The sequence below is a fragment of the Oreochromis aureus genome, linkage group 20, assembly GCF_013358895.1.
Source record: "Oreochromis aureus strain Israel breed Guangdong linkage group 20, ZZ_aureus, whole genome shotgun sequence".
In the NCBI taxonomy this organism is placed as follows: domain Eukaryota; kingdom Metazoa; phylum Chordata; class Actinopteri; order Cichliformes; family Cichlidae; genus Oreochromis; species Oreochromis aureus.
The window spans coordinates 10500264-10523942 of record NC_052961.1 but is presented as its reverse complement, the minus strand read 5'-3'; the positions used below and the strand labels follow the sequence as shown (position 1 = coordinate 10523942).

At 37.9% G+C, this 23679-nt stretch overlaps 3 protein-coding genes and 1 non-coding gene across 7 annotated transcripts; 3 read left to right on the top strand and 1 right to left on the bottom strand.

Annotated features, from left to right (window-relative positions):
- The first annotated feature begins 550 nt into the window (after positions 1 to 550).
- dnajc5aa (DnaJ (Hsp40) homolog, subfamily C, member 5aa) lies at positions 551 to 6437 on the top strand. Its single transcript, XM_031735906.2, has 5 exons — positions 551 to 669; positions 1497 to 1625; positions 1707 to 1920; positions 2008 to 2179; positions 3142 to 6437. Exons 2-5 carry the CDS (start codon positions 1516 to 1518, stop codon positions 3243 to 3245), a joined length of 600 nt encoding a protein of 199 aa, XP_031591766.1. The 5' UTR covers positions 551 to 669; positions 1497 to 1515; the 3' UTR covers positions 3246 to 6437.
- A 2093-nt stretch (positions 6438 to 8530) lies between these two features.
- Positions 8531 to 16667, top strand: LOC116317167 (tumor protein D54-like). Of its 4 annotated transcripts, none has more exons than XM_031735850.2 (9): positions 8531 to 8752; positions 9696 to 9805; positions 9914 to 10062; positions 10295 to 10342; positions 10776 to 10877; positions 13425 to 13451; positions 16025 to 16060; positions 16162 to 16210; positions 16284 to 16667. In XM_031735850.2, exons 1-9 carry the CDS (start codon positions 8740 to 8742, stop codon positions 16359 to 16361), a joined length of 612 nt encoding a protein of 203 aa, XP_031591710.1. In that variant the 5' UTR covers positions 8531 to 8739; the 3' UTR covers positions 16362 to 16667. The 4 variants fall into 4 exon arrangements, with proteins under 4 accessions (XP_031591710.1, XP_039460444.1, XP_039460445.1 ...); XM_039604510.1 differs by lacking the exon at positions 8531 to 8752 and adding an exon at positions 9127 to 9218; XM_039604511.1 differs by lacking the exons at positions 8531 to 8752; positions 13425 to 13451 and adding an exon at positions 9127 to 9218.
- Positions 16668 to 18908: 2241 nt separating this feature from the next.
- trnae-cuc lies at positions 18909 to 18980 on the bottom strand. Its single transcript has one exon. It is a non-coding gene; the product is annotated as a tRNA-Glu (tRNA).
- Positions 18981 to 19544: 564 nt separating this feature from the next.
- On the top strand, positions 19545 to 22026 carry ppdpfa (pancreatic progenitor cell differentiation and proliferation factor a). Its single transcript, XM_031735870.2, has 5 exons — positions 19545 to 19705; positions 21032 to 21134; positions 21246 to 21323; positions 21418 to 21511; positions 21606 to 22026. Exons 2-5 carry the CDS (start codon positions 21080 to 21082, stop codon positions 21736 to 21738), a joined length of 360 nt encoding a protein of 119 aa, XP_031591730.1. The 5' UTR covers positions 19545 to 19705; positions 21032 to 21079; the 3' UTR covers positions 21739 to 22026.
- The last annotated feature ends 1653 nt before the right edge of the window (positions 22027 to 23679 follow it).

The window sequence follows — 23679 nt, the reverse complement described above, 5'->3', positions numbered from 1 at the left end:
TCCATTCATTCATTCATTCATTCATTCAACCAATCCGAAATCATCAAAGCACTTTTGCAAAGAGGCTCTATCTTGACAATCCGACCAGATATCTGAAGATTAAACCACTACATTCTCGGCTAAAAAAATATTAAAAGTGTATTTGCTGACACACAAACAGTTTTTTTGCAAAGTACAGTTCAGTTAGTTTCTACATGCCAGGGTTATAATTAATGTGGCATAAATACTTATTTAATTAATTAATTCCAATTTAATTCCAATTTAATTTAATTAATGACACATTTAACTAATTATTTGATGGTGTATCATTTAGTCACTCCTGGCCCTCCATAGAACTCAGTATCGATTTTAAATCTTTCTTATACAATTTCCAGTGGGTAAATTAAATGTAATATTTTTTAAAGAGACTCCCTTTTTAGCTTTCACGACAAATACTGAGCTGCTCATCTTTCCTCCAGCATCCTCCCCGTCGTGCACGCGCACGTCGGGTCGCCGTGGGGTGGTGGGGGGGCGGAGCCAGCGGACTGCTGCACTGTCCATGGTTGTGTAGTGGGAGCCAGAGAGGGTCCGGGTACGTGCGAGGAGATGCGGCCATAGTCACGCTGCACTGTCTAAAATCATAACCTGCTGGGATCGTTAGTTTCGCAGCGCATTAGAGTCGACTGAAAGGTGAGCCTCATGCTACATTTCCATTATTTCCTTTCTTCCTCGACACTCTGGCCCTTGTCCTTGAAAATAACTGCTGACGATCTATTCCTGTCTTGCATCAAGAGCAGGCCGGGGAAGCGAACCAACATGGATGCTGTGCGCTATAGCAGTGCTGCTGATGATGCTTGCACGGAGATTATGCTCCCAGCATCGTACCCAGAGTCTAATCCTTCCTATAGACATCTTTTTGAGCGGGATGCGATTCGTGACTAGGGGAAATTTGACAGCCGCTTGACTGAACATGTAGTTTTTGGTGAAAATGTAAGAAATCAGGCATAAGAGGGCTTTAAACAGAGTAGTAGCTGTTGATTTGTGTCGAGATGACACCCATTTGGAGGCTTCTGTCTTCTTAAAAGAGTAGGTTTTCTGGTCTTCAAAAATAAAGCCTGTGCTGTTGCAGTGCGTTGTCTCTATGGGTGTCAGCTGCTGATTTACTTTAAGCAGCATATGCATCAGGGGTCCTGCCAAGATGTCACACCTTCAAAAATCAATAAGGAGAATTTATCTCCTGCTGAAAATCTAAAGTTTATATCATCAAAATTTAAAAAAGGAGAAAAATCCACTATTTTTTTCCCCCTTTCCTGGACCTATTTTCCATATATTTCCCACACAGCTGGGTGTTTCTAGTAAGTACTGGACATCTGTATTTCATCCAGACAGCACAGAACCAGCTGTTGCCTGCCTGCAGCAGAAAGCACTGAATCACAAGGGCCTCACTTTAGTTGAATGAATGTCCTGGTAAAACAGTCCAAGCAGTGCCTCTTAATTTTGTGCATTTCTGTGTGCAGCCTGTGGACGTGAGACATCATGAGTGAGCAGCAGAGGCAGCGCTCTCTGTCCACCGCGGGTGAGTCTCTCTACCATGTGTTGGGAGTTGACAAGATGGCCACGACGGATGATATAAAGAGATCTTACAGGTGAGGCTTTACTCTGGTCACCTGGCTTAGCTCACAGAAAGGTCTGGTCACCTGTAAAGCTGACTGTGATGCATTCTGCAGGAAACTGGCGTTAAAGTTCCACCCTGACAAGAATCCCGACAATCCAGAGGCCGCAGATAAGTTCAAGGAGATAAACAACGCCCACGCCATCCTGAATGACCCCACGAAGCGTAACATTTACGATAAATATGGCTCTCTAGGGCTATATGTGGCCGAGCAGTTTGGAGAGGAGAATGTTAACACTTACTTTGTCCTTTCTAGCTGGTGGGCAAAGGTAAGACAGGATCGTTTACTGTTTGCTCTTTTACAACCTTTTACACCTCTTGTCTTAACCCTTATTTCATGAATCGGTTTCCTACAGGCTCTGTTTGTATTGTGTGGCCTGGCCACTGGCTGTTACTTCTGTTGCTGCCTGTGTTGCTGCTGTAACTGCTGCTGTGGAAGATGTAAACCACGGCCTCGAGAGGGCCAGGAGCAGGACTTTTATGTGTCCCCTGAGGACCTGGAGGCTCAGCTGCAATCTGATGAGAGAGGTGAGAACGAGCACCATTTTTTTTTTTTCTTCTCACAAGTACGTTTTTTTGTATAGCACTTATAAAAAACAGTGCTACAAAGAGTGTCACAAAAACACATAAATCACACACTCAGAATCCAAGAATTTAACATTATATGGGTGAAATACATCAATAATTACCATATGAGGCCACAAAGAGCTTTAAATGTAGTAAGCAAAATCTTAAAATCTCTTCTTAAACAAACAGGAAGCCAGTGCAAAGGCATTCAGGCTGGTGTATTTTTGGCCATATTGATATGATAGCATTACATAGTTGCTGCAGATTTGCTGGCTGCACACTTTGTACACTGAACACACTATCATATTCAAGAAAACCATATATTTTGAGATGATTTGGGTTTTGTGATTCCTGGTGAACTAAGCCAGTTGAAGACGAGTTCACTGTGGTCATAGAGTCAGCAGCACTCAGGTAGGCTGAACTACAAGGCAGGATGGAGCTACGCTTTTACATTGTTTATGCCAAATACTGACTCATTAGACCAGACAATGTTTTTCAGTCTTCTATTGTTCAAGCTTGGTGATCTTGTGTGAATTGTAGCCTCAGTTTCCTGTTCTTAGCTGACAGGATTGTAACCCAGTGTGTTCTTTTGCTGCTGTAGCACATCTGCTTCAAGGTTCATCATGTTATGCTCTTCTGTATACCTTGTAAAAGTGTTTATTTGAGTTACTGTTGGCTTCCTATCACCTCAAAACAGTCTAACAATTCTTCTTTGACATCAGAGAATACAGAGAACTGCTGCTCACTGGATTTTTTTCTCTTTTCAGACTCTTCACTCTAAACTATAGAGATGGTTGTGTGGGGAATCATAGTAGATTAGCAGTTCCTCAAAATACACTTAAACAGGTGTACCTAACAATGTGTCCGGTGAGTGATTTTTCATCTGACAAGCACTTGAAATATTCCTTGTGCTTCTCGTACAGAGGCTGGTGGTGAACCTATAGTGCTGCAGCCGTCAGCGACAGAGACAACCCAGTTAACATCAGATGGGCACCACTCCTACCGCACCGACACCGGCTTCAACTAACCCTCCGTTCCCATCGATCCTGGCCTGCGGTCCTGCCTGCTTCCCTGCTCCACCTCAGTGAGATGAACGAAAGGGGCAAAACATCTTTCCACTTCAGAAAGAGAGCCATGTGGAGGTGAAGGGGACTAGTAAGCATGGCCCATGAAAGGAACTAATGAATTCACATCCCTTACACCTCCCTCCCTGATCGGTCCGCTGCGTATTTCCCCGCCAGTACGAGAAGAAATCCCTTTTATTTCTTCTTTTGTATCTCTCAGCCTTTACTCACACAGGTCGCCTGCCCTACCTTACCTTTCCCATAGTTTGCATCATGGTGTAGCATGCACTGTTTGGAAAAAAAGGTCTCCACATTTTCTTTAATCCTTTGCAACATTTTTACTTTGCAAAACCCATCATGCAGGTGCAGTTTTTTCAAATGAGTGCAGTACATGAGGAGGGGATAAAGTTTACCAGATGTTTTATGCTAAAGGAACAGAGAGCCATGGCTCAGGGAGGTGTTGGTTGGAGAAGTGCTTTCTGGCTTAGGTGTTCGGTGCCATCATAAATAATAATAATAATAATAATAATAATAATAATGATGCATTGGATTTATATAGCGCTTTTCAAGGCACCCAAAGCGCCCCAAGGCACCCAAACCTCCAAGAACTAAGTTTTCATACATATTTACACTTTTCTCTTGTGATTCGCAATCGATATTCTTTCAGTTGAAAATGCCACCTGCTGTTGTCAGACCTACAGCGTGGTCTTTAGTGTGCCCTCCACCAGAGTGTTTTTAATGTCAATCATGAGGTCATTAAGGCACAGAGCTTTATTTGCAGACAGTTTGCTATAAATTTCTGCTGACGTTAGAGTTTCTGTTTTAGTTAGTAATTAGCTTTGGCATTTTCCTTCCTTCTGAAAGCCCCTCATCGCAGGACAGACTACTTACCCCTGTTTTTCCTGCAGCACTGAGCAGGTTGTTATAATTGTTATTTTACATTAATGCATATTGTCTTTTAATGTATTTTAAATCAAATATGGCACATTTCAACCCCATGGTACAGTTCACTGTTGTTTCATCATATCACCAGCTACAAATTGACGATGATACTAGATGCATAAATTTCAAAAAAATAAAAAATCATATATAACCAAGACGTTCTCATCTCAAGGAGTGATATAATGTTGTTTTGTCAGATGCCATAAATGTTTCCAGGTTAAACATAAAATGTCCTTTGGTGACAGTGCCTTAATGCAGTGGCCATAGTTAGTCCGTGAAAGTTAATAGTCTGGTTTTAGACACCTATGAAGTCTCTGTTAGGAGGCTGAAGCGGTGGTGGTGCATAAGTTGTAGCTTTGTCAGGGAGGAGACCGTGGTTTGGTTCTTGTTTGAACTTATGTGTCATGGTTTACCAAGTTGAAAACCAAAAAGCAGATTCAGAGAGTTTTAATTTTAACATAAATGTCAGCAGTCCAACAGAGAGCAGCGATTAGAGCACAGGGAGTCAGGTGATGTCCAGCACAGGTAAATCTGCTTATCTCATAGAGACGAGTGCACAGAGAAAGTCTGTAACTAAACTGGAGCACTGGAGAGAGCACTTTGGCAATGAATTCATGTTAAATGGGCTCTTTTATGTGCAGGAGGTCATGAGTTGACGGGAAACAGGTACACCAACCTGCCGCTCAGCAAACAGGGGAGAGGACACACCTCTAGCTTGCTCATGCACGCAATCCTACCAGGGACTGAGAGAGGCCATTGCACTTTGTGTTTTTCCTCTTTTTATTTGTGGTTTCACTCGGTTAGGTTTAAGCCCTAAAAACTGCTTGGTTGGCTTGAAGTAAAATGCCTCCCTTTAAAATAGTAGCCTTACATGATGAAGTTGGAAGTGACAGTTCTGTGTCACCAGTGCCATAACCCGGTGCATCATGAGCTGCCACCAAAGGACACCTTGTGCATAAATGAGCCTCGGCTTTGACAAAACAACGTTATCTGACACCCGACTAATGAGAATGGGCAGATGAAACAATAACATTTCAATAGATTTTGTTTATTTTACGATGACACATCCGGGCTCTTCTTCTATTCTGTTTTCCTGTCCTTACTTAAGATTTGTACTAATAGTAAAACTATTTTTTAGAGCTACTGCAGCTCACTAAGACTGAGAGACATTTATTTTATGTTAGTTTTATTTTTCTGCTACATGAAGCCAAGGAGCTCCAGGTAATCCAGCTGGCTCTGATGAGAACTGCTAAAAGGTAGAAATAACCGATATTTATCAGCAGCAGTGCTGGTTAGGAGGGTGACATGTTTTTAACTTTAGATAAGAAGATTTAGGGAAAAAAAACATGTTACACTCTTCAGAGTTATTATAAAAAAAAGGTGAGAACAGAATATCAGCATGGAGGATTTTTATTTTCAACTCATTCCTGTGTTTTGAACTGTCCGATGACTTTGATATTTTGTCCGATGCTGTGTGATCGTTCCTCATTGTTGACTTTTCTGAATCCATGTAGAGAAAGATGCTCATCAGGCATATCATCTGTGAGCCAGTGCTACAGGCAGCTCAGAGTAAAAGAATTTTACATACTACTGAATTTGCATATATTGCCACACATTTTTGCCATAAATCGCCATGAACATCTTCGCCACTTTGTCAGTTTCATGACTGCTAATGATGTGTTTTTAATGGTTTACAATTGGTGAGCTCCCGTTGCCCACCCTCTGCTATTAACGGTATGGATGTTGACCTCTGTGGCCCTTGTATGATGTTTCCTGTAACCCTTGATGAAACGTAGATGTTCCTGTCATGGCTTTTTCATTGAGATACTGAAAAATGCTACTGTAAATGTTCTAAGTTGAATGCACTGTGTGTTTAAAAAAATTATAATGGATCAATGATCAGGAAATGACTCCATAAAAAGACAATATAGTATATAGTGTAACTATAGTGAAATGGTTATATGATGCATTTTTGGAATTTTATTTATTTCATACTTGGTCACGTTTTAGATGATGATCGATTATGATTTTAACTGGTATGGTGTTGTAATGTAGCCATTAAATTTTGCAAGGAATGGTTTAATGGTTAAGGTCGCTTGTACATACACTTGGCCCATATAAAGTATAAACCTTAACATTTATGTTGTAGCATGGTAACTGTGTGTCTGGAAGAAAACAAGTGGATCATTGATCTCATTTGCTCTTGTTGAATAAATGTTCCTCAACATTTTGACTCGTGTTTTTATCAAATTAGGTTACATACAGGTTTTTCGTTTTGACTGGGATTTCAGATACTTACAGTAGTAGTAATGATATTACTCAGGTAATGTTTTAAGCCAAGTAATCAACAAATTAATGTCAAGTCTTGAACCACCCTTCATTTCTTTATATTTTGTTTCCAGGGAGCCAGATTTGTAATTTTTTAAGTGGTCTTGAGCCATTGTTGTCCAGGCTTTTGAAGGTATGGCTGCTTTTTCACCAATTTTCCATCCAGTCGGTGTATATGACCATTTTCAGAGGATTTTTTTTTTTTTAAACCCAGAAAAGACCAGATACAGGACATGAGGGATGCATCTGGAGCTTGGCCACTGGCCCATCTAGCCTCATCAGAAATGGTGTCAGTGGAAGGGAAACGAGAAGAAAAGGCTGAAGTATGCCAAACTGGACTGAAAATTAGCAACAGGAGGTCTTATGTTGCAATGAAATTAAAAAATTTTGGCCCAGATCACTGTCATTTTTTATGAAGGAGGTCAGGAAAGAGGTACAGCTGTGAGTGTCTACAGCCAACCGTAAACTCTGCAGGATCAGTTTGGAGCTGCATTTCAGCTGATGGTGTCTTGGTGGTTTTTCACAGTTGCTGTAATTATGAACACATGAAAGTACTGTCAAATTTTCAGTCACCATGCAGAAAAGTAAGCATCAGAATGACAACAATAAATAAATAAATGTCATATGAAATATAAAAAATTAAGAAGCATGAACAATGTTGAAATCCTTTACACCACTTTGTCTTGAAAATTATTATTATATTATTGCTTTTTAATTTAAAATATACTGCACATATATAAAAAGAATAATAAATCATTTTAATAATTAATTTTGACAATGAAATGCTAATGCTAAATGCTAACATAACAGCTGTCAGTTATCACATTTTTGCTCACATGCGAAGGTATTTGTTAGATAAACAAATGTATCTAACTTTAATCAAAAATCAAGTTTTTTTTAAGCAAAAGGATATTAACTAAAAAACAAAGTAATCTGACTTCCAAATAAATCATCCTTTACCTTCATAGTGTGGTGGATTGTTTTACCAGCAGATGGAGACAAGTCATTCTTCCAGCTTACCTCAGGATCCTTATACTAAAACATCTCTCAACTGTTCAAACTAGCAATTTGAATTGATTTGAAACTTTGATTTGATGTGCATGAGTATAGATTTTATTCATTATTTTACCCATGTTTTTAGAAGCTATACTGTGCAGAGGATAAGGATAGATGCAGCATGTTTTTAGTGAAACTAATTTAAAGGACATAGTAGGCATGTGATGTGAACATCTTGCTCCTCTTCTTTGCATGAGTTTTAATATGCATGTATGGTTGTCTTGCTCAACCATGTTCACAGACAATGATTTCTGGAAGTGTTCCTGAGCCCAGTGATTTCCATAATAGAATCATGCCTGTTTTAATGCAGTGCCACCTGTGGGCCTGAAGATCTCTGAATCTTTTGATGATATCATGAAGCGTAAATGGATATATATTTAAAGTCTTCACAATTTTATGTTGAGGAATATTATCACAAATTGTTCCACAATTTGCAGATGCAGCTTTTGTGGACTGATGATCTTTTTGAGATCATCTGACTGATGATCTTTTTGAGATGTGTTACTGCCATCAAATTCAATAGGAGTTAAATATGAGCTACTATTTTTCTTACAGTGGAGCATTTTCTCAGTTTAAATATTTCATATCATCCTGAGAACCAAGGAAAAAAATATATTTCAGTTTAGCTGTTGTCCACTACAGTGAATAGGCTGGGTCTCAGGAGGATAAGCTTTCTATGATCTGTTGATACCATATGGGTTTATGACATTTACACAATGACGCAAGTTATTTTAGAATTGGGGATGTATGTTATTGTACAGCATAAGTACTTTTACTTTATAATAATTATCTTCCTCTTTTGTCGTTTTAAGTATGTTTTGATGGTTAAACCTTTGACTTCAGTTAAAAAACTCTAAATACTTGTGTCACCAATTTGCAAGACAACGTTCAATGCTACTTTAAGTAATAAAGTCGTATTAGATAGGACACTTCTTTGTCCTTTGCGTGAGTTTAAAGAAAGGTTTAATTGTGCTATAAGTTTCTTCATCATTGTTCCTGTGGTGTGTATGTGTGTGGGTGTAAGCCCATTAACAGCCCCGATGATCCTGGCTGCCTGCCTCCTGCTGAGCTCAGTGGGGACAGTTGGCAGCAGCTAGCCAGTCAAACACTTGAGAGGTGAAACTGGCAGCAATGAGCAGACAAGGTAAGACCGTCTCGCCATGTCTGTATGGGACCATGTGTGAAATTAGCACCGACATGCATTTACTTTAAAGGTTTATTCGTTGAAATTGTGCGGTTAATGTTATCAGCTAACAGCAACAAATGTGCAACAGGTGAGGTTAGCTGTTAGCCGAGCAGCTACTTATTAGCTAGTTATTTGTACAGGAAGAGGGAGAGGAGAGTTCAGCACTGAGGACAGCTCCAGTGTCTGTTTATATATGTCTACAAAAAGTGTGTTTAAAAGTATGCAGAAGTTTCATATGTATCTATAAAAGGCTTTTCTGTGGCTTTTTGTACATAGCATCTATATTAGCTGTAGCATTAGCTGTGTATATATGCTATACTGAGTATCTATAACTACATTTTGGTGTATTTTGTTGTTGTTTTATGCATTTTAAAGGCATTTCTAAGTTAGATGAGGTTCAGAAGGCTAATGATATTCATGTCTGGTACGTGCTATGTATTTATCCGTAAAAATAAACAGGAACTAAACAGTTATGTAATAGGTGTTTCCATTTTACATGGCTTTATCTAATAGTTCATTGCCCTCATTGTTCTTGATGGGGTTTTTTTTTTTATTCTCACTGAATATGTTCTGTTCTGTGTTTTTAATTAAATATGAACACTTAATCCAGTGCGCATTTTGTTGTTAGTTTTCATGTTTTTCAAAGGCCCGTCTACTTCGCAATTAAAGCGTTAAATACTGTGGTTTGTAGCTTTGGTTAATGCAGCATACCTTTCCTATTAAAATATATATTAAATCAGATACAAATACATTATATATATTTAAGAGCCAGCTAAGTTAACTTGGGGTTCAGTTACACCACAATAGCCAATATTTTGTTAATAAAATAGTCAAAGATAATAGGAAAGTATCTATATGATTTTTTTATTTATCCGGTCTTTTCCTCTTTGCTGTTTCTAAGGTTTTGGTGGAGCTTCTGTGCACTTCTCTCCAATCACACTGGGAAATGGATCTTCACCCACAGATCTAACAGAGGAGGACTTAGATGCTCTACGTTTTGAACTTACCAAGGTAAAGTTATTCATGGGGGGATTTGGGACAATGTGGGATAGAAACCCTGCTCTAAAGAAAAATTGATATGTATAACATCAGCTTGTTCTTTTTTTTTCTTTCTCGCAGACAGAGGATGAAATTCAGGCCTTGAGGCAGGTGCTTTTGGCCAAAGAACAATATGCAGCAGACATCAGAAGGCAACTAGGAATGAGTACACTCGGTAACATCAAACAGAGCTTATCCAAAGGATGGCAAGAGGTCCAGACCTCAGCCCCGTATGTGCACTTTGGTCCTCACAAACATAGTAATGTTTGCTAATTGTTTGAAAACCATTGATAGTTTAACTGGTTTAAGACACCTAAACCACTGTCGTGATAGATCACTTACCACACATAGTCTTAGTGCACTTCTGTTACGTAACGATGGAAAGTACTCTAATGACTGTCGTAGGCTCTCTATTGTGTCAGTGCAATAATCTGTCAACCTGTGCTTGTTCTGTCCGTTCAGATATCTCACAGCCTCTGCAACTCTGGATGACATCAGCCACTCCAGCGTGTGAGTGTTCCTCATTATATGCACAAAATAATAAAGGTTTGTGCTATGTTTTATGACGCAGGGATTTTCCAAAGTTTTGTCCTGCACTCACATGCTAAAGAGGGATCTCTTCAAAGAAGCAAGGGATGGGATTTTCCGTGTCAAATAGGATTGGTGCCCCGTTAATAGCCTCACAGCCTGACTTAGCACAAGGAGCAGCAGTATTAACAGGAAACAGGAGGACCAGCCTGAGGTGTTCATTAGAGACAGAGTGAGGGATCTGCTTCAGCCAGATGGACTGTCGCCAGTGACGTCTATGAGCTTATTGTTAACTACGTCTGAATTAATACCTTTGTGCTCCCTGTATGCACCTGCCTGTTATGTAATATATTACAATAGCGAGGGACTTTTCTTAATTCAGATCCTGACTTCTACTGCTAATTTCTCCTTGTAGATATGTGAGGACACGGGACAGTCTCTCTCATGCAGGCCAGGTGACATCTGCTGCAATGTCTAGTGTGGGCGTGGTCATCACCAGGAGGCTGGCACAGATGAGGTACACCCATAGTCAGTTCCTCCACTCAATCTTCAAAATAAAAGGCTATTTTTTTTTACTTTTTAAATTAGCTTTGTTCAAAATTGACTCGGTAGTGAGTCAAAATAAACAGGATAAATGTCATTAAGATTCTACTTCCTGTGAGTCCCCTTTAGCTTAAAAATCAAATGCCAGGCTTTGCTTGCACATAATGAAAGAGGACTAAGAGTTCACAGTGCAAAGGCTATCATCGGGGTGTTGGAAAAGCTGTCTTTGGCTAGTTCAGCTGGACAGATGGATGGATAGGAGGCCAACAGAGAGGCATGACAAGCGGACAGCATGTCGAAAGGGTGATTTGAAGTGTAAACTGTGGCTTTTTCTTTCAGCTGCTCCCATATTCACGAGATGTCGCCACAGCGGGTGGCTCTGCATATTTGATTTGGCAGATTTACATGTTAGAAAACACTATGAAAGACTGCAAGTTACAAGCATTGCAATTAGGTGTCGAGAGGAGCCAAATGCAGGACACTGAGGCAGACATAGTGAACAGAAAAACAAGCCTTACTCTGATTCTGCAGAAACAAAAATGATAGTAATAATAATAATAACTTTATTTGTATAGCACTTTTCAAAACACAGGGTAAAACTCGAGAGGAAACACAGGAGAGCAAACAGGAGAATGAAAAATAAGTGGGAAATGATGCACATGTGAAACAAATAAAACACAGCTAAAAACTGGAAAATGAAATAAAACTGAAATTAAAAGGCGTAAAAAAAGATCAATACTAACACAAAACATGGAATTAGGCCCCTAATGTAGATCTACAGGAGACAGAATGAGTGAACCAAAGGCAACCCACTCAGTCACACCAATACGCCAAATCCAAAACAAAATTCATTGTTAAAGTGGCAAAATCCAAAGTGCCGCAGGCATACACAGCCTGAAATACACAAGGAAACAGGACACAATGTGGTAACGAGATGAAGGTGAAGATAATCAAAGACACTTAAGAAAAGTAATTCTAAAAATTAAAAAAGTGAGACCTGTATCTAGACAGGGAAACACAGAGACATAAAGGAGTTCACACAAGAGAATGGGAGAGGAAAGATACCGGGAATAAAATAAACACTAATACAAACTGAAACTATGAGCCCAAAGATAGGTTAAAGGCTCCTTAATTTGTGATTATGTTAGTTTTATTTTTGTATTCACATCCTAACTCTCGCATTAGGATTCACTATTTTGTCTTTCAGTTTAATGTCGCACAACTAAAACAGCTTGTATAATTTCACAGCCGACATTGGTACTGATAATGTTAAGCGCACATATAAACTTTCAAATTATGGTACCGAGTACTGACTAAACAGACTCAGACGGAAGCAATCCTTACACATGCTGCTAACATGTAAACCTGCATTAGTCACAGTTAAAGCTACTCTAAACTCCACAGGGAAAAAACATCAATACTAACAAAATCCTTCACTGTCGTAACCCTTAGAATTTGCTTTCAAAACCATCCTTTCCAAAAATGACAAGGATTTCTTCTGTTACTAACTTTTCCATTTGAGTCTGTCAGATTTGTAGAAATTCAATAAAAATAGCTGATCGCTAACAGGTTAATGTCAGTTAGACCTTCACTAATCTGGGAGTCTTTCATCAGTCATCTTACAAGCCTCTGGGTGCAGTAGGGAGTATGTCATGGTTTCATGGTGGTTTCATTTATGAGCAAATTGTATTTTATTTTATATCCAAATACCTTTTAATGTCTCTATATGTGTTTCTTATTTATTTTCCTTCATCAGTGGCAGGAATTCACAAATTTTATTATTGTATTAATTATCATTTTAATGCAAAAAATAGTCAAAAATACAAATTATATAAACTAAATTACATTTGCATTGTTACTTTTTGCCAGATAAGTTTTCCTTGTTTTATCAATACTAGAAGAAGATTAAAACTTTAAAACTGATGGTATGTTTGAGTGAGGTATGTCTTTACAGTGTGCTGGAATTGGTTTAAAACCCAGATTAGATGAACAAGAGATTGCTTGAGGGATTCTAGTCAGGGTGGGGCTTTTTCATCCTTTGTTACTTCCAAATTTATTTTTGCAACAGAATTTCTACAAACATCTTGTTTTTGAAATATTTTATGCAGAAAAATTCAAAACCAAAGTTTCTCCAGCAGTAGATCTTAAAATTCAAGGTCTGTTAACCGTGGCTCAATGCAAAATAGCTACAATACATTCAAAGCCTGTGATGTTAAAAAAAAATACATATAACAATTATATAACATGACCCCATACCACAGCACTGGGCCAGTTCCTGAAGAAAACTATTAAAAGATGTACAACAAGTAGATTTAGAACTTCCTGACAGGCTCAAAATTTTGGTTGAAGTACCTCTTGTGTTTATGTTCAACCACTAAACAGCTGTAATCCAATCACCGTGGAGCACCTGGCCATCAGCAGCAGTAGCTGATAAGTCTGTTGTTGTAATCCTTGTGGAAACAGAAGCTGATGTGACGCTATCTGTGTCTGTCTGTTTACCTTCATGCTGCGGACTCAACAGAGCTCTGCCTCTTCCAAGCCCACCACGGTAAGATCTGTGAGCGGTAAGACTGAAGCGAGCTGCATGAGAGGGTGTGACCTAAAAAAATAAAGAAAAGAAAAGTGGAAAGTGGTGATTTAGAGTGTTAGAACATCACACAGTTCACATCATGCAGTAACTGAAATGGAACTGAAATAATCAGCGTGATTTATAGAAGATATTAAATTGTTTTGGGGTTTTCTTCATTTCTGTCTTTTTAGATCCAGATGTTTGACATGTCAGGTGTTTTTTAAAGAAAAATTATTGTTTTCCCTCTTTTTTCTCTGAATTTTTGACTAATTCAAGAATTTTAAAAACAAGACTTAAATTAATTTATACTTTAATAGGGAGAAATTGTTTGAAAGAAAAGAACAAATTTGTTGCATGCAAAATGTAAGCATTTCTAGCAGTTATTCTATGATGAGAGGCATCATCATGGAGCATCCTGTTGGAGCAGATTCCCAGATAAAGGAGACAGTAACTTCACCACCCAGTGTCTAGACCAGAGATCTGGAGCCTGTGGATCTGTTGCCCAGCTTTAGCAACTCCCTGTGATTTTGACAGAAAAATAAAAGAGTATAAAATATTTAATATACTGTTATAAAAATGTGTAATATGTGCCTACATCTAGATATCAACTGGTGCCGTATCTGGTTAATTTTGCTGGATGTCAGTAGCAGTGGTTTCTATGAATGCAGACACATAAACAGCTCATCATTTTCTAAATGTGCTCCAGCTTCTTTCTCATTTCCTAACGAGTCACCACATGAGAAGTATCAGCATGCTTGTGATGCCCCAGAGGCTGGGTTTGGATCCTCTACTAGTCTTAAGCCTCAGATCTTTTAATATAAGGTCAACTCTACCCTCTACACCATGGAGCTACCGAGCTACTGACTCCAAAAATGTGTCATGAACAGATTTGTTTGCTTCCACTGCCCACGCTGATGGTTTACCAGTATAACTCATCTACAGCTGGACTTTCAAATTAAACTAAAACTGGTCTTCTTTTTTATTTTTAAAGCTTTTGCAGATGATACCAATATACTTTGTTCAGGTGTGGAATTTCAACAGGTTTTGGAGGTGATCACACAGGAGTTAAAGATGTTAAAGAAGTGGTTTGATAGAAACAAATTGTCCTTAAATTTAAATAAAACAAAATTTATGTTATTCGGAAACTATAAGAAAAAAATTAATATTGAAATTTGTGTTGATAATGTATATCTAGAAAGGGTTAATACCATAAAATTTCTTGGTGTGATCATTGATCATAAGGCCTGTTGGAAATCACACATCACTTATGTGAGGGAAAGTTAGCACGGGCATTGCTGTCTTGGGGAAAGTAAAACAATTTTTGGATAGGAAAACATTGTATATGTTATATTGTGCTTTACTATTACCATACATGAGTTATTGTGTAGAGGTTTGGGGAAATACATATAAAAGTAATATTCAGACTATAATTATAATGCAGAAAAGGGCTATTAGACTAATAAATCAGGAGGGGTATAGGGCTCACACAAACCCGCTCTTTATTAAGACGCAAGCTATAAAATTCCAGGATCTGGTGAAGTTTAAAACAGTGCAAATAATATATAAGGCAAGGAAAGGGATGCTCCCAATCGAAATAAGTAAATGGTTCTTAGAAAGAGAAGGGAGGTATAATTTTAGAGGGAAGTGGAATTTAAAATTACAAAAAGTAAGAACAACATTGAAAAGGATGTCTATTTCAATAGCGGGAGTTAAATTTTGGAATGAGTTAAAAGAAGAAATAAAGGTCAGTAGTGATATAAACCAGTTTAAAATAAAACTCAAAAAAGAAATTTTAAATAAGTATAAGAATGAAGAAAATGCAATTAACCCAAGACAGCAGTCAAACTGATGTTTATTTTCTTGATTTTCTTGTTGAACATGACAATTTTTTTTTTTTTTTTTTTTTTTTTGTGATGTTATTATGTTCTAAGTTGAAGGCATTGTAAACGTTTTGTTGTTCAAATTTAGATGATGAGGATGTAAACCTGAGGGGGTAGGGCTAAATAAGTATATACTTCAGCCTACTCCTTTTCAAACAACTGCATGGAATGATTTTATGAAATGTTGGTGAATGTATATGTTTGAAATAAAAATGAACTGAACTGAACTGAACTGAACTTTTGAAAGCTATTAATCTGCTATATGTTAAACTTTATATTATCAAAGTGGTCTCCATAGTGCTGTAGCCACTCACAATGATGGCCTAAACATGCTAATGGATATTTTCTAGACACTTTGGATGAGGTGGAAAACTGGGAGGAGAATGATTGGCTGGGAGATCAGGGGCAGGTAGATTATTGGACAAGAGGTGAATCTGACAAGGTGGAAAGTGATGAAGAGAAAGAATAGCTCATGTGATAAAATGCAGTGAAAAACAGATCTTCCTTACTGAACTTATGTGAAACTTTTATTATAAAAGTTTTAACCCTTAGTATACAAATCTACAAAATCTGCAGCAAAATAAAAAAAATTTTTTTTTGTAATTTTAAGGTTTGTTTTTGAAGCTTATTTGTCTTTTTTAATGCTTAAACTTCCTCTTTTCTGTTTCCCAGCACACTGAGCCACACCATAAGTGTGCCGAGTATGAGGTAAAACACCACGTCTCTTTGTCTCTATAGATCTTTTCATATATGCGTGGCTTGGACATTAACTTTGCTCATCTTTTAATTTGTCCTTTGTCTCTCCTCAGGCATTCCTCTACATTCAGATCTTTTGAGGAAATGGTTGGCAATATGAAGGTAAACAGCAGGCAGATGGATAAAACAGTTAGCTCTGTGCTTCTTGTTTTGAATACTGTCACTTGTTTCATAGGATAAAGTGACTGGCAGCACATCAACTAATGGAAACATGTCCGGGTTTGAAAGAAGATCCCATCGCCACAGTCAATGAGAAGAACCAGTCTAATGTCAATAATTATTTTCATTACTTCTAAAGCTATGAAAAAAAATAATTTTGCTCCCTGTCTGTGTGAATTTGTTTTTTGACTGTAATCTAAAACTGATTGTCTGATAGAATATGTTAAATTTGTAACTTAAGCTCATTTTGACATAAAACATTTTTAATATTCAATACTCAGTTTCATTAATGTAATTTATTTTGACACATGTGCAGAGACTCAAGCAGAAATGAGCTGTATTATAAATTATAAGTATTTTTGTAATTGAACATTTTTCAATTAAAGTCAATAGAATGGTGTGCAGTCTTTTGAAATGGATGTTGAAATACATTGTCCATATTTTTTGATCGTGGACAATATAAGATGATTTCACTTCACGGGTATGAACCTTTAGGTGGTGGAAGAGATATGCAAGGGGTATCAAAGCCATTTTAATTCTAGGGTCTCATACAGCCTCATAGATGGAAATCAAGTGGGACAGACTTTGCTTAAGAAACTATTAAAACATTTATCTAATATTTCTAATAACATAAACAAGTTAAATTATATTTATTATCTGCAATGTTCACACTTAGCAAATTTATTGATACCCCCAGTTTATGCTATGCTGCCTACCTACTTTGTCTCCATTCTACTTTACTTAATCAGCTTTTACTTAAATCAAAAGCTGCAATCCCAAAAATTAAATCCTACAGAGAAGGACCCAATATTTATAGATCATTTATCATTTATAGATCAATAGGTCATTATAAATATGTATACCTGGCTTATCATAACAGAACATTTATTAAAGTGTTGAAAATAAAAAGCCATAAAAGTGACAACCCCAAATGTTAGCAAGCCTTAATGACATTAACCAAAAGCGTTATTGACTGACCAATGCGTTTCGGCTTGTGGCCTTCATCAGCGTCACAGTAACACATAGTAAAAGTGTGCTTAAATAAAAGGCAGGAAACAGAAAAAAAAATCCAAATTAACCAATCACATCTTCATAGATAAACCAGCTGACATATAACTGGTTGGTATTGGTTAATTGGTTAAGTCACACCCAAGTAAATACTGGACTAGATCATTAATGATGAAGGGGGGGGGGCATAAGTCTCACCTGTCTGAAAATAATACATGCATGAAATACATAAGAAGAATATTACAAATATACAAAAAAAAAACTATAAAATGATTACGAAGGAAAACATTTCATTAAAAAAGAAGTCAGTGCAGCAGTTAGATTAAAAAACAAGAGTACATCATAACATGGAACCCCATTTTCGGTAAGGTCCTCAATTATGTCAATAAAATGTAAAATCTCTAAAATGTAGACTTAAAATGTAGACTTAAAACGAGATGTCTAGAAAGCTACTCTTTCTTTTGTTGATAAAATTAATTAATCAATTAATTACTAAACATTACCCATGTGAGAATAATTGACAAAATAAAGTAACTGGTAAAAAAAGAATAAAAACATTAAAAAGGGTACAGTTCACAAAAAGTCATTGATAGAAAAATCCTCATTCATACCTCTAGGGTGCAGACTCTATCCAAAATGCTTCTCTTTTTTTCCGGATAAAATTAATATTACCACCGCTTTGGTTTAGTTTAATGGCTTCATTGCCTAGAAAGAATAAAGGTGAATTTGGATGTTTATCATTGAAGTGTCTTGCAACAGGGCTGGTTAGAGCATTCCTCTTGATTGAACTTCTGTGTTCATTAATTCGAGCTTTCAGAGGGCGGGATGTTTCTCTTATATATTTTATTGCATGGGCACTGTATCATGTAAATTACATTTTTAGTTCTGCATGTGATAAAGCCCTCAATGGCAATGGTTTTGTCACTTATAGGATCTTTGAATGATTTAACATTTTTGGTGTATTGACAATTTATGCATGACCCACATTTGAAATTACCTTGTAGATTATGGCTTATCAGGGTTTTATCTGGCGTATTAGGGTCCTGGGGAGCTCTAACAAGCCTATCTTTAATATTTCTTCCTCTCCTATAGGTTATCATTGGTGGTTCTTTAAAGGTACCTATTAAGTTTGGGTCATTTTGAAGGATATGCCAGTGTTTTAAAATTATTTCTTTAGTGTTCCTGGTTTTTGGTGTAAAGGTTGTACAAAAGACAAGGTTAGGTTTAAGTTTTGGAGATTTCTTAGTTGCTAAATAGAAATCCCTGCTTATTGAATTCATCTTCTCTTCTGCAGATCTTAACCAGTCCTCTTTGTTGGCTACTTTCTTTCTTTAAATTTGTTCAACATCTCTTCTTTGCTCTTATTATATTCATCCGGAATTTCACAGATACGTTTGAGTGTAATCAACTGGCTTACAGGGAGGCTTAACCAATTAACCAATACCAACTTGTTATATGGGAGCTGGTTTATCTATGAAGATGTGATGTGGTCAATAAAGTTGTTCCTCTTTCCTTGAAGTGTTGCTGGAGTCCCTGCATTGTGAATTTTTTCATCCTCCCCACGCACCTTGGAAGCAGGTGAAGTTGTGCCAAAAATTTTTGCTGTGATTGACCGAAAGCTCAAAAAGTCGTGTTCCCTGACCGGGAATCGAACCCGGGCCGCGGCGGTGAGAGCGCCGAATCCTAACCACTAGACCACCAGGGAGTGGTAGTCACACGGTTGAGTCCAGCCCCTTTGAAAGAGACCGTTAGCCTTACGAACTCAAAGAAATGCTACATTTTAACTGAGACAAATAGTAAAAATTATGCTGCATTGTTGTCTCATGTGATTTCCACTACGGGAAGGGTAAGCTCAGTTACCATCTCTACTTAGATACATGCTCTGAGTTAAGAACTTTATGAATGAGTCTTTACAAACGAACTGCTTTTACAATGCCTTTCAACTCAATGTAAGGTCGAAAAACCCTTTAAAAACTCGTCCGCTGCCTTGTTACTAACTCAAATGTCACCTGCTATTGAAAACGGCTTGGCATTGTCTGCCTGTTCCCATTTCACCTCTAAACTGGCTGGCTAATGTGGATTATTCCACGAGTCTGTGCCAGCAGCGGGTTAACATAAGCCGCTCCAAGCCTGCTTCTCCTCCTTCTCAGTCTGGTGTCACCGATTAGAACGTTCCGCACGTTCAGTGGCCTCGAGTTACCACAGGCCACACCCCGTGGTTCCACAGTGGCACGCGCCAAACCCAGCTCGTATAAAAAGCCCTCGGTGATTCTGCGTGAACCAAAAGCGCAGCAGCATAGTGACCGAAGTGGTCATCAGGAATAGTTTCTTTACAAATGGGCCATAAAAACAACTAGTACCTTTTCTGGTTCCAGCCATCCGCACCTTACAACCGCACCTGGTGACAACGACACCACCCCACTCTTGCAGGTGAGTCAAATAACATCACTAGAAAAGCGTTAAAATATCAGCAGCTAATTATTTGTATGTTAATTGTAACCTTGATATGTAAACTTAGTGAAAACAAAAAATGTTAATTGAGAAATATAGAATATTAGTTCATTATTTGTAAGTTAAAGGTGGTGTTCTCCAAGTCTTTTCAAGTTGCCTACAAACCATCTCACATCACTGGACATGCACATTTTTATTCTAATTACTCCAGAGCACACTCTGGCTTTCTCTGTGTACAAAGCAACACAAATATGATGGCCATTAAGGCACCAAAGTCAAGAGGAAAAACAAACTAAACTATTGTTGAAGGTATACCCATGATCCTTCAGATTACCGCAGAAGGCTGTGAAGTTCATAATTACACCAATATTTTTGTGGTATTTTTTAATGTAAATCTGTATCTCGTGCATTTTTGTCTACAAATGCAGTAAATGTTAATATTTACTGCAGAAGGCAGGTGAAACTGCCTTCTGGACTGCTGGTGCGTCTGTGCCTCAGCTCAGGTGTTAATCTGGGTTATCAGGACCTGTACCTGGTTCATGAAATCCCCACAGCCATCTGCTGCTCACCTGGTATTAAGCTCTACAGCTTTCAGCTGGTTCTCTGAGCTGTTAATACGTGTTTTTCAAAAGGAGTCATTTTAAATAAATAAATAAATGTAAAACTACAAATATTATTAGTATACTGTATGTAGTAATTAACTACCACTAATAGTAAGTTCATTTGGTGGAATAAAACAAACAGAAACAAAAATGCACTTACAAAATAAACTTAAATGCGAAGAAATATCTTTAGTTAGCCTGAAGATGCTTATTGTGACTGAGCTGCCTCAATCAATGGGAAAGTGTTGCATTTGTCATAATATCATAGTACTTTTACAAAGTTAAACCTTTCAAAGCACTAAAAATGAACTGAAATGTGTAACGGTATGCTGACCTGGCATCTAGAAGTAAAAGTTAAATAAATAAATATATATATATATATATAATTAATATAGGAAGCTATAATAAGTCTGGATGCAGGCCTCTGTTGTGACCTGGCAGAACAACCTGATTTTTCTGTGTCAGTGGTCACGCAGCCAGCTCATGTAGGTCGTGCTGACATGTCCTTACACATGTTTTGGTTATTTGAGTCATGGGAAACCAGACTCCCTGAAGCAGCTGTTTCTGTTTTAGCAACCTGCACTCGAGGCCCTTAAACTAAGCACAGAGGGAAACGTGCAGCGCAGATGTGCAGTATCTCTGTGGTACAACATGAAGAGAATAAAATTATAAAGATACTTTTTTTTTCTGTGTTTGCCTTTAGGTTACCATTTTCCATCTTTGAGCGGTTTTCCACCTAAGGTCGGCAACAATGGCAGCAATTCCATCAAGTGGCTCCCTCATCGCCACCCATGATTATTACAGAAGTGAGTCCCATGTGGTTTATGTGCATTTCATTTTTGTGAAAGTTAATTTTTTTATTAATTTTTTCCTCGAGAATAAGACTTGAATAAAAAGCCAAACTGTGTTTTCTCCAGGGCGCATCGGGTCCACATCGAGTAACAGCTCTTGCAGCAGTGCCGAGTACACAGGAGAGGCCATTCCACACCATCCAGGTATTCAGCATGACCTGATTTTATATGCAAAATGTTTAAAAAGGAAAATCTTCCTCTCTCCGCATCAGATAACGTTCAGTTTTGCTCCTTGCAGCACTTCCACGGCAAGACTCTGACCACTGGTGGACTTCCTTTTTCTTTGCTAAACAGAACCAGCCCGGCATGCAGAACGGCTCTGAAAATCAAAAGTGAGCATTGTAATATTTGTGGAGGGCAGTTACCTTTGATTTTTTTTCCCTTGTAGTTGTTGGTTTTTAAACTGTGGCTTTTTCTGTGTTGCAGGAACAGTACCTACACAGTGGCTAACGGTCAGGTGACCTGCATTGCCAGGCAAATGGTGCTGAACAGACAGGTCAGCGAGAGCAGTGAAAACGGGAAGTCTGAACCAATGAGCCCTCCTCCAGTTTCCTCCTAGACCCCATTCGCACCTTCCTCACCCTCAGCTTGACCATCCATCACCATAGTCCAAGCAATGGAGATGGAGATGACGGTGGTGATGGCAACGAGGGTGTTTTTTCTTACTTTTAGTTGGTAGAGTTTGCTTTTCCTGTTTGCCTGTATAAATTATTACATTTTTGTTAAGACCAAAAGTAAAAAAAAACAGAATATGTAATGTGTTTTTTCATATATTTCTTCTTATGACTTGACAGTGTTATTATTAATACTATTACCAGTACTACTAATAAAATGCTTACAGGGAGCACTTATGTGTCACATTTTCTTTCTGTTATTGACATTTACAGACTGGTTGTCAAAAGAAACTGAGCTTTTATTTAGGAAACATTATGACAAATCCTCAGATTTGCAGCGGTTCATGGGATCTTTTTCTGTAATGGGAGAGAGAGGCACTCTGCTTACCAAACAACCTTAATCTCTTTAACTTCGATATGATTAGAAACGATTATTACAAGGGGTATTACAGTTTATATAACACTTCACCTTAGCTTGAATGTGGGTCACCAAGCTCCTGAAAGACACACTGCTGTGGAGAGTAACGGTTAGGATGGTCGGGCATGATTAACAGTTAAATAAAAATGCAGAGGGTTTATTCATGTTTTGTTCTGTAGATGCATAAATTCACTGAAAACAAATCACTGTTTAGACACCTACTACAGCAGCCATGCACCCGCTGCTGTTTGCCACCATAAAACCCACTCAGCATGAATGTAAAGCACTCCTGTTAAAGCTCATGCTGCCATTGTTTTCAGAGACGGGCACATTATTGTAAAATATTCAAGCTGTTCATTCTCTAAATGCTGCAACGGGAGAGATTTTAAAGCTCCCCTGTCATCCTTTTAGACTTAAAATTCTACATGTGTTCTCAGTTTGTGAATAAATGTTGATTTCTTTTATATTTGAAAGCACCTAAATACCACATTAAAAGACAAAGATATGTGCTTATAATCAAATAAAATTAACAATCACATTTTATTAGAAATGTGATTGTAGGATTAGTAAGTGATTAGTAAGAGAAGAAGTTCAAGGAGGTGATTAGATCCTGATATGCCGGCAAGGATTTAAGAAAATAATGTTCTGAAGTTTAGTGCAACACATGTTCAAAGGGTGTAATGAGCTGCATTTTAGCTTTTCTTTATTGGTTCTTGTTGAATCCAGAATTGGGTTAAAATTCTGCTTCTCACATACAGTGCACTGAATGATCCAGGCCTCTTAGTACCACATCCTCCCACCAGAGAACTCATGCTGAGTCCAGGCTTATTTGTGGTTCTTAGAATGGAGACAGACCTCCTCTACTCTTTCAAGATATTAAGATTAAACTTTCCTTTTTGACAAAACATACAGTTTGGGCTGGACTGGGTGACTCTGAACTATCCTTTAAAAATGTAGTCAACTGGGAGAAATCCTGTGATGCACTCAATATTCCTTCTCCACTCTCCTCTTCCCTTTTATTTCTTTTCTTTTCCTTTCACGTTCATATGTCGCTACTGCATTTTATTAACTTTTATCTACTCTCGTATATAGTTGTACAACTGTGCATTTATTCCAGCTGTTTCACAAACATTAGAGTGTTCTGTGAAAGCGAATATTACAGAAATTAATTAATTTGGTCTTAAATATACACAACATTTTTCTGTGCACCACGAGAGGAACATTATTCTTCACAAACAAAATCCTTAATGCATTCATCGTCTACCCAATGACATGTTGTTCCACAGCTCAACCACAAATGTGCTGGACTGTACGCTTTAAAAAGAGCTACTTTGACATTTTGTGTACACATGCTGAACTTGCTTATGCATGCAGTGCTGCACAGCATTATCATCACCACAGAAATCATTCCTGGCAGAGTATCTTTCATAGTCACCGCGTTTAGTAACTGCTCTCCGAAACAGAATGA

What these genes read in the sequence shown, in the direction of transcription:
- dnajc5aa (XM_031735906.2), top strand. Translation starts at nt 1,516, where the DNA reads ATGAGTGAGCAGCAGAGGCAGCGCTCTCTGTCCACCGCGGGTGAGTCT. An exon ending in TTTCTAGCTGGTGGGCAAAG is followed by an intron (nt 1,921 to 2,007) that starts GTAAGACAGGAT and finishes GGTTTCCTACAG; the next exon opens with GCTCTGTTTGTATTGTGTGG. An exon ending in GCTGCAATCTGATGAGAGAG is followed by an intron (nt 2,180 to 3,141) that starts GTGAGAACGAGC and finishes CTTCTCGTACAG; the next exon opens with AGGCTGGTGGTGAACCTATA.
- LOC116317167 (XM_039604510.1), top strand. Translation starts at nt 9,185, where the DNA reads ATGAGGTTCAGAAGGCTAATGATATTCATGTCTG. An exon ending in GCTAATGATATTCATGTCTG is followed by an intron (nt 9,219 to 9,695) that starts GTACGTGCTATG and finishes GCTGTTTCTAAG; the next exon opens with GTTTTGGTGGAGCTTCTGTG. An exon ending in GACATCAGCCACTCCAGCGT is followed by an intron (nt 10,343 to 10,775) that starts GTGAGTGTTCCT and finishes TTCTCCTTGTAG; the next exon opens with ATATGTGAGGACACGGGACA.
- ppdpfa (XM_031735870.2), top strand. Translation starts at nt 21,080, where the DNA reads ATGGCAGCAATTCCATCAAGTGGCTCCCTCATCGCCACCCATGATTAT. An exon ending in GGCCATTCCACACCATCCAG is followed by an intron (nt 21,324 to 21,417) that starts GTATTCAGCATG and finishes TGCTCCTTGCAG; the next exon opens with CACTTCCACGGCAAGACTCT. An exon ending in AACGGCTCTGAAAATCAAAA is followed by an intron (nt 21,512 to 21,605) that starts GTGAGCATTGTA and finishes TCTGTGTTGCAG; the next exon opens with GAACAGTACCTACACAGTGG.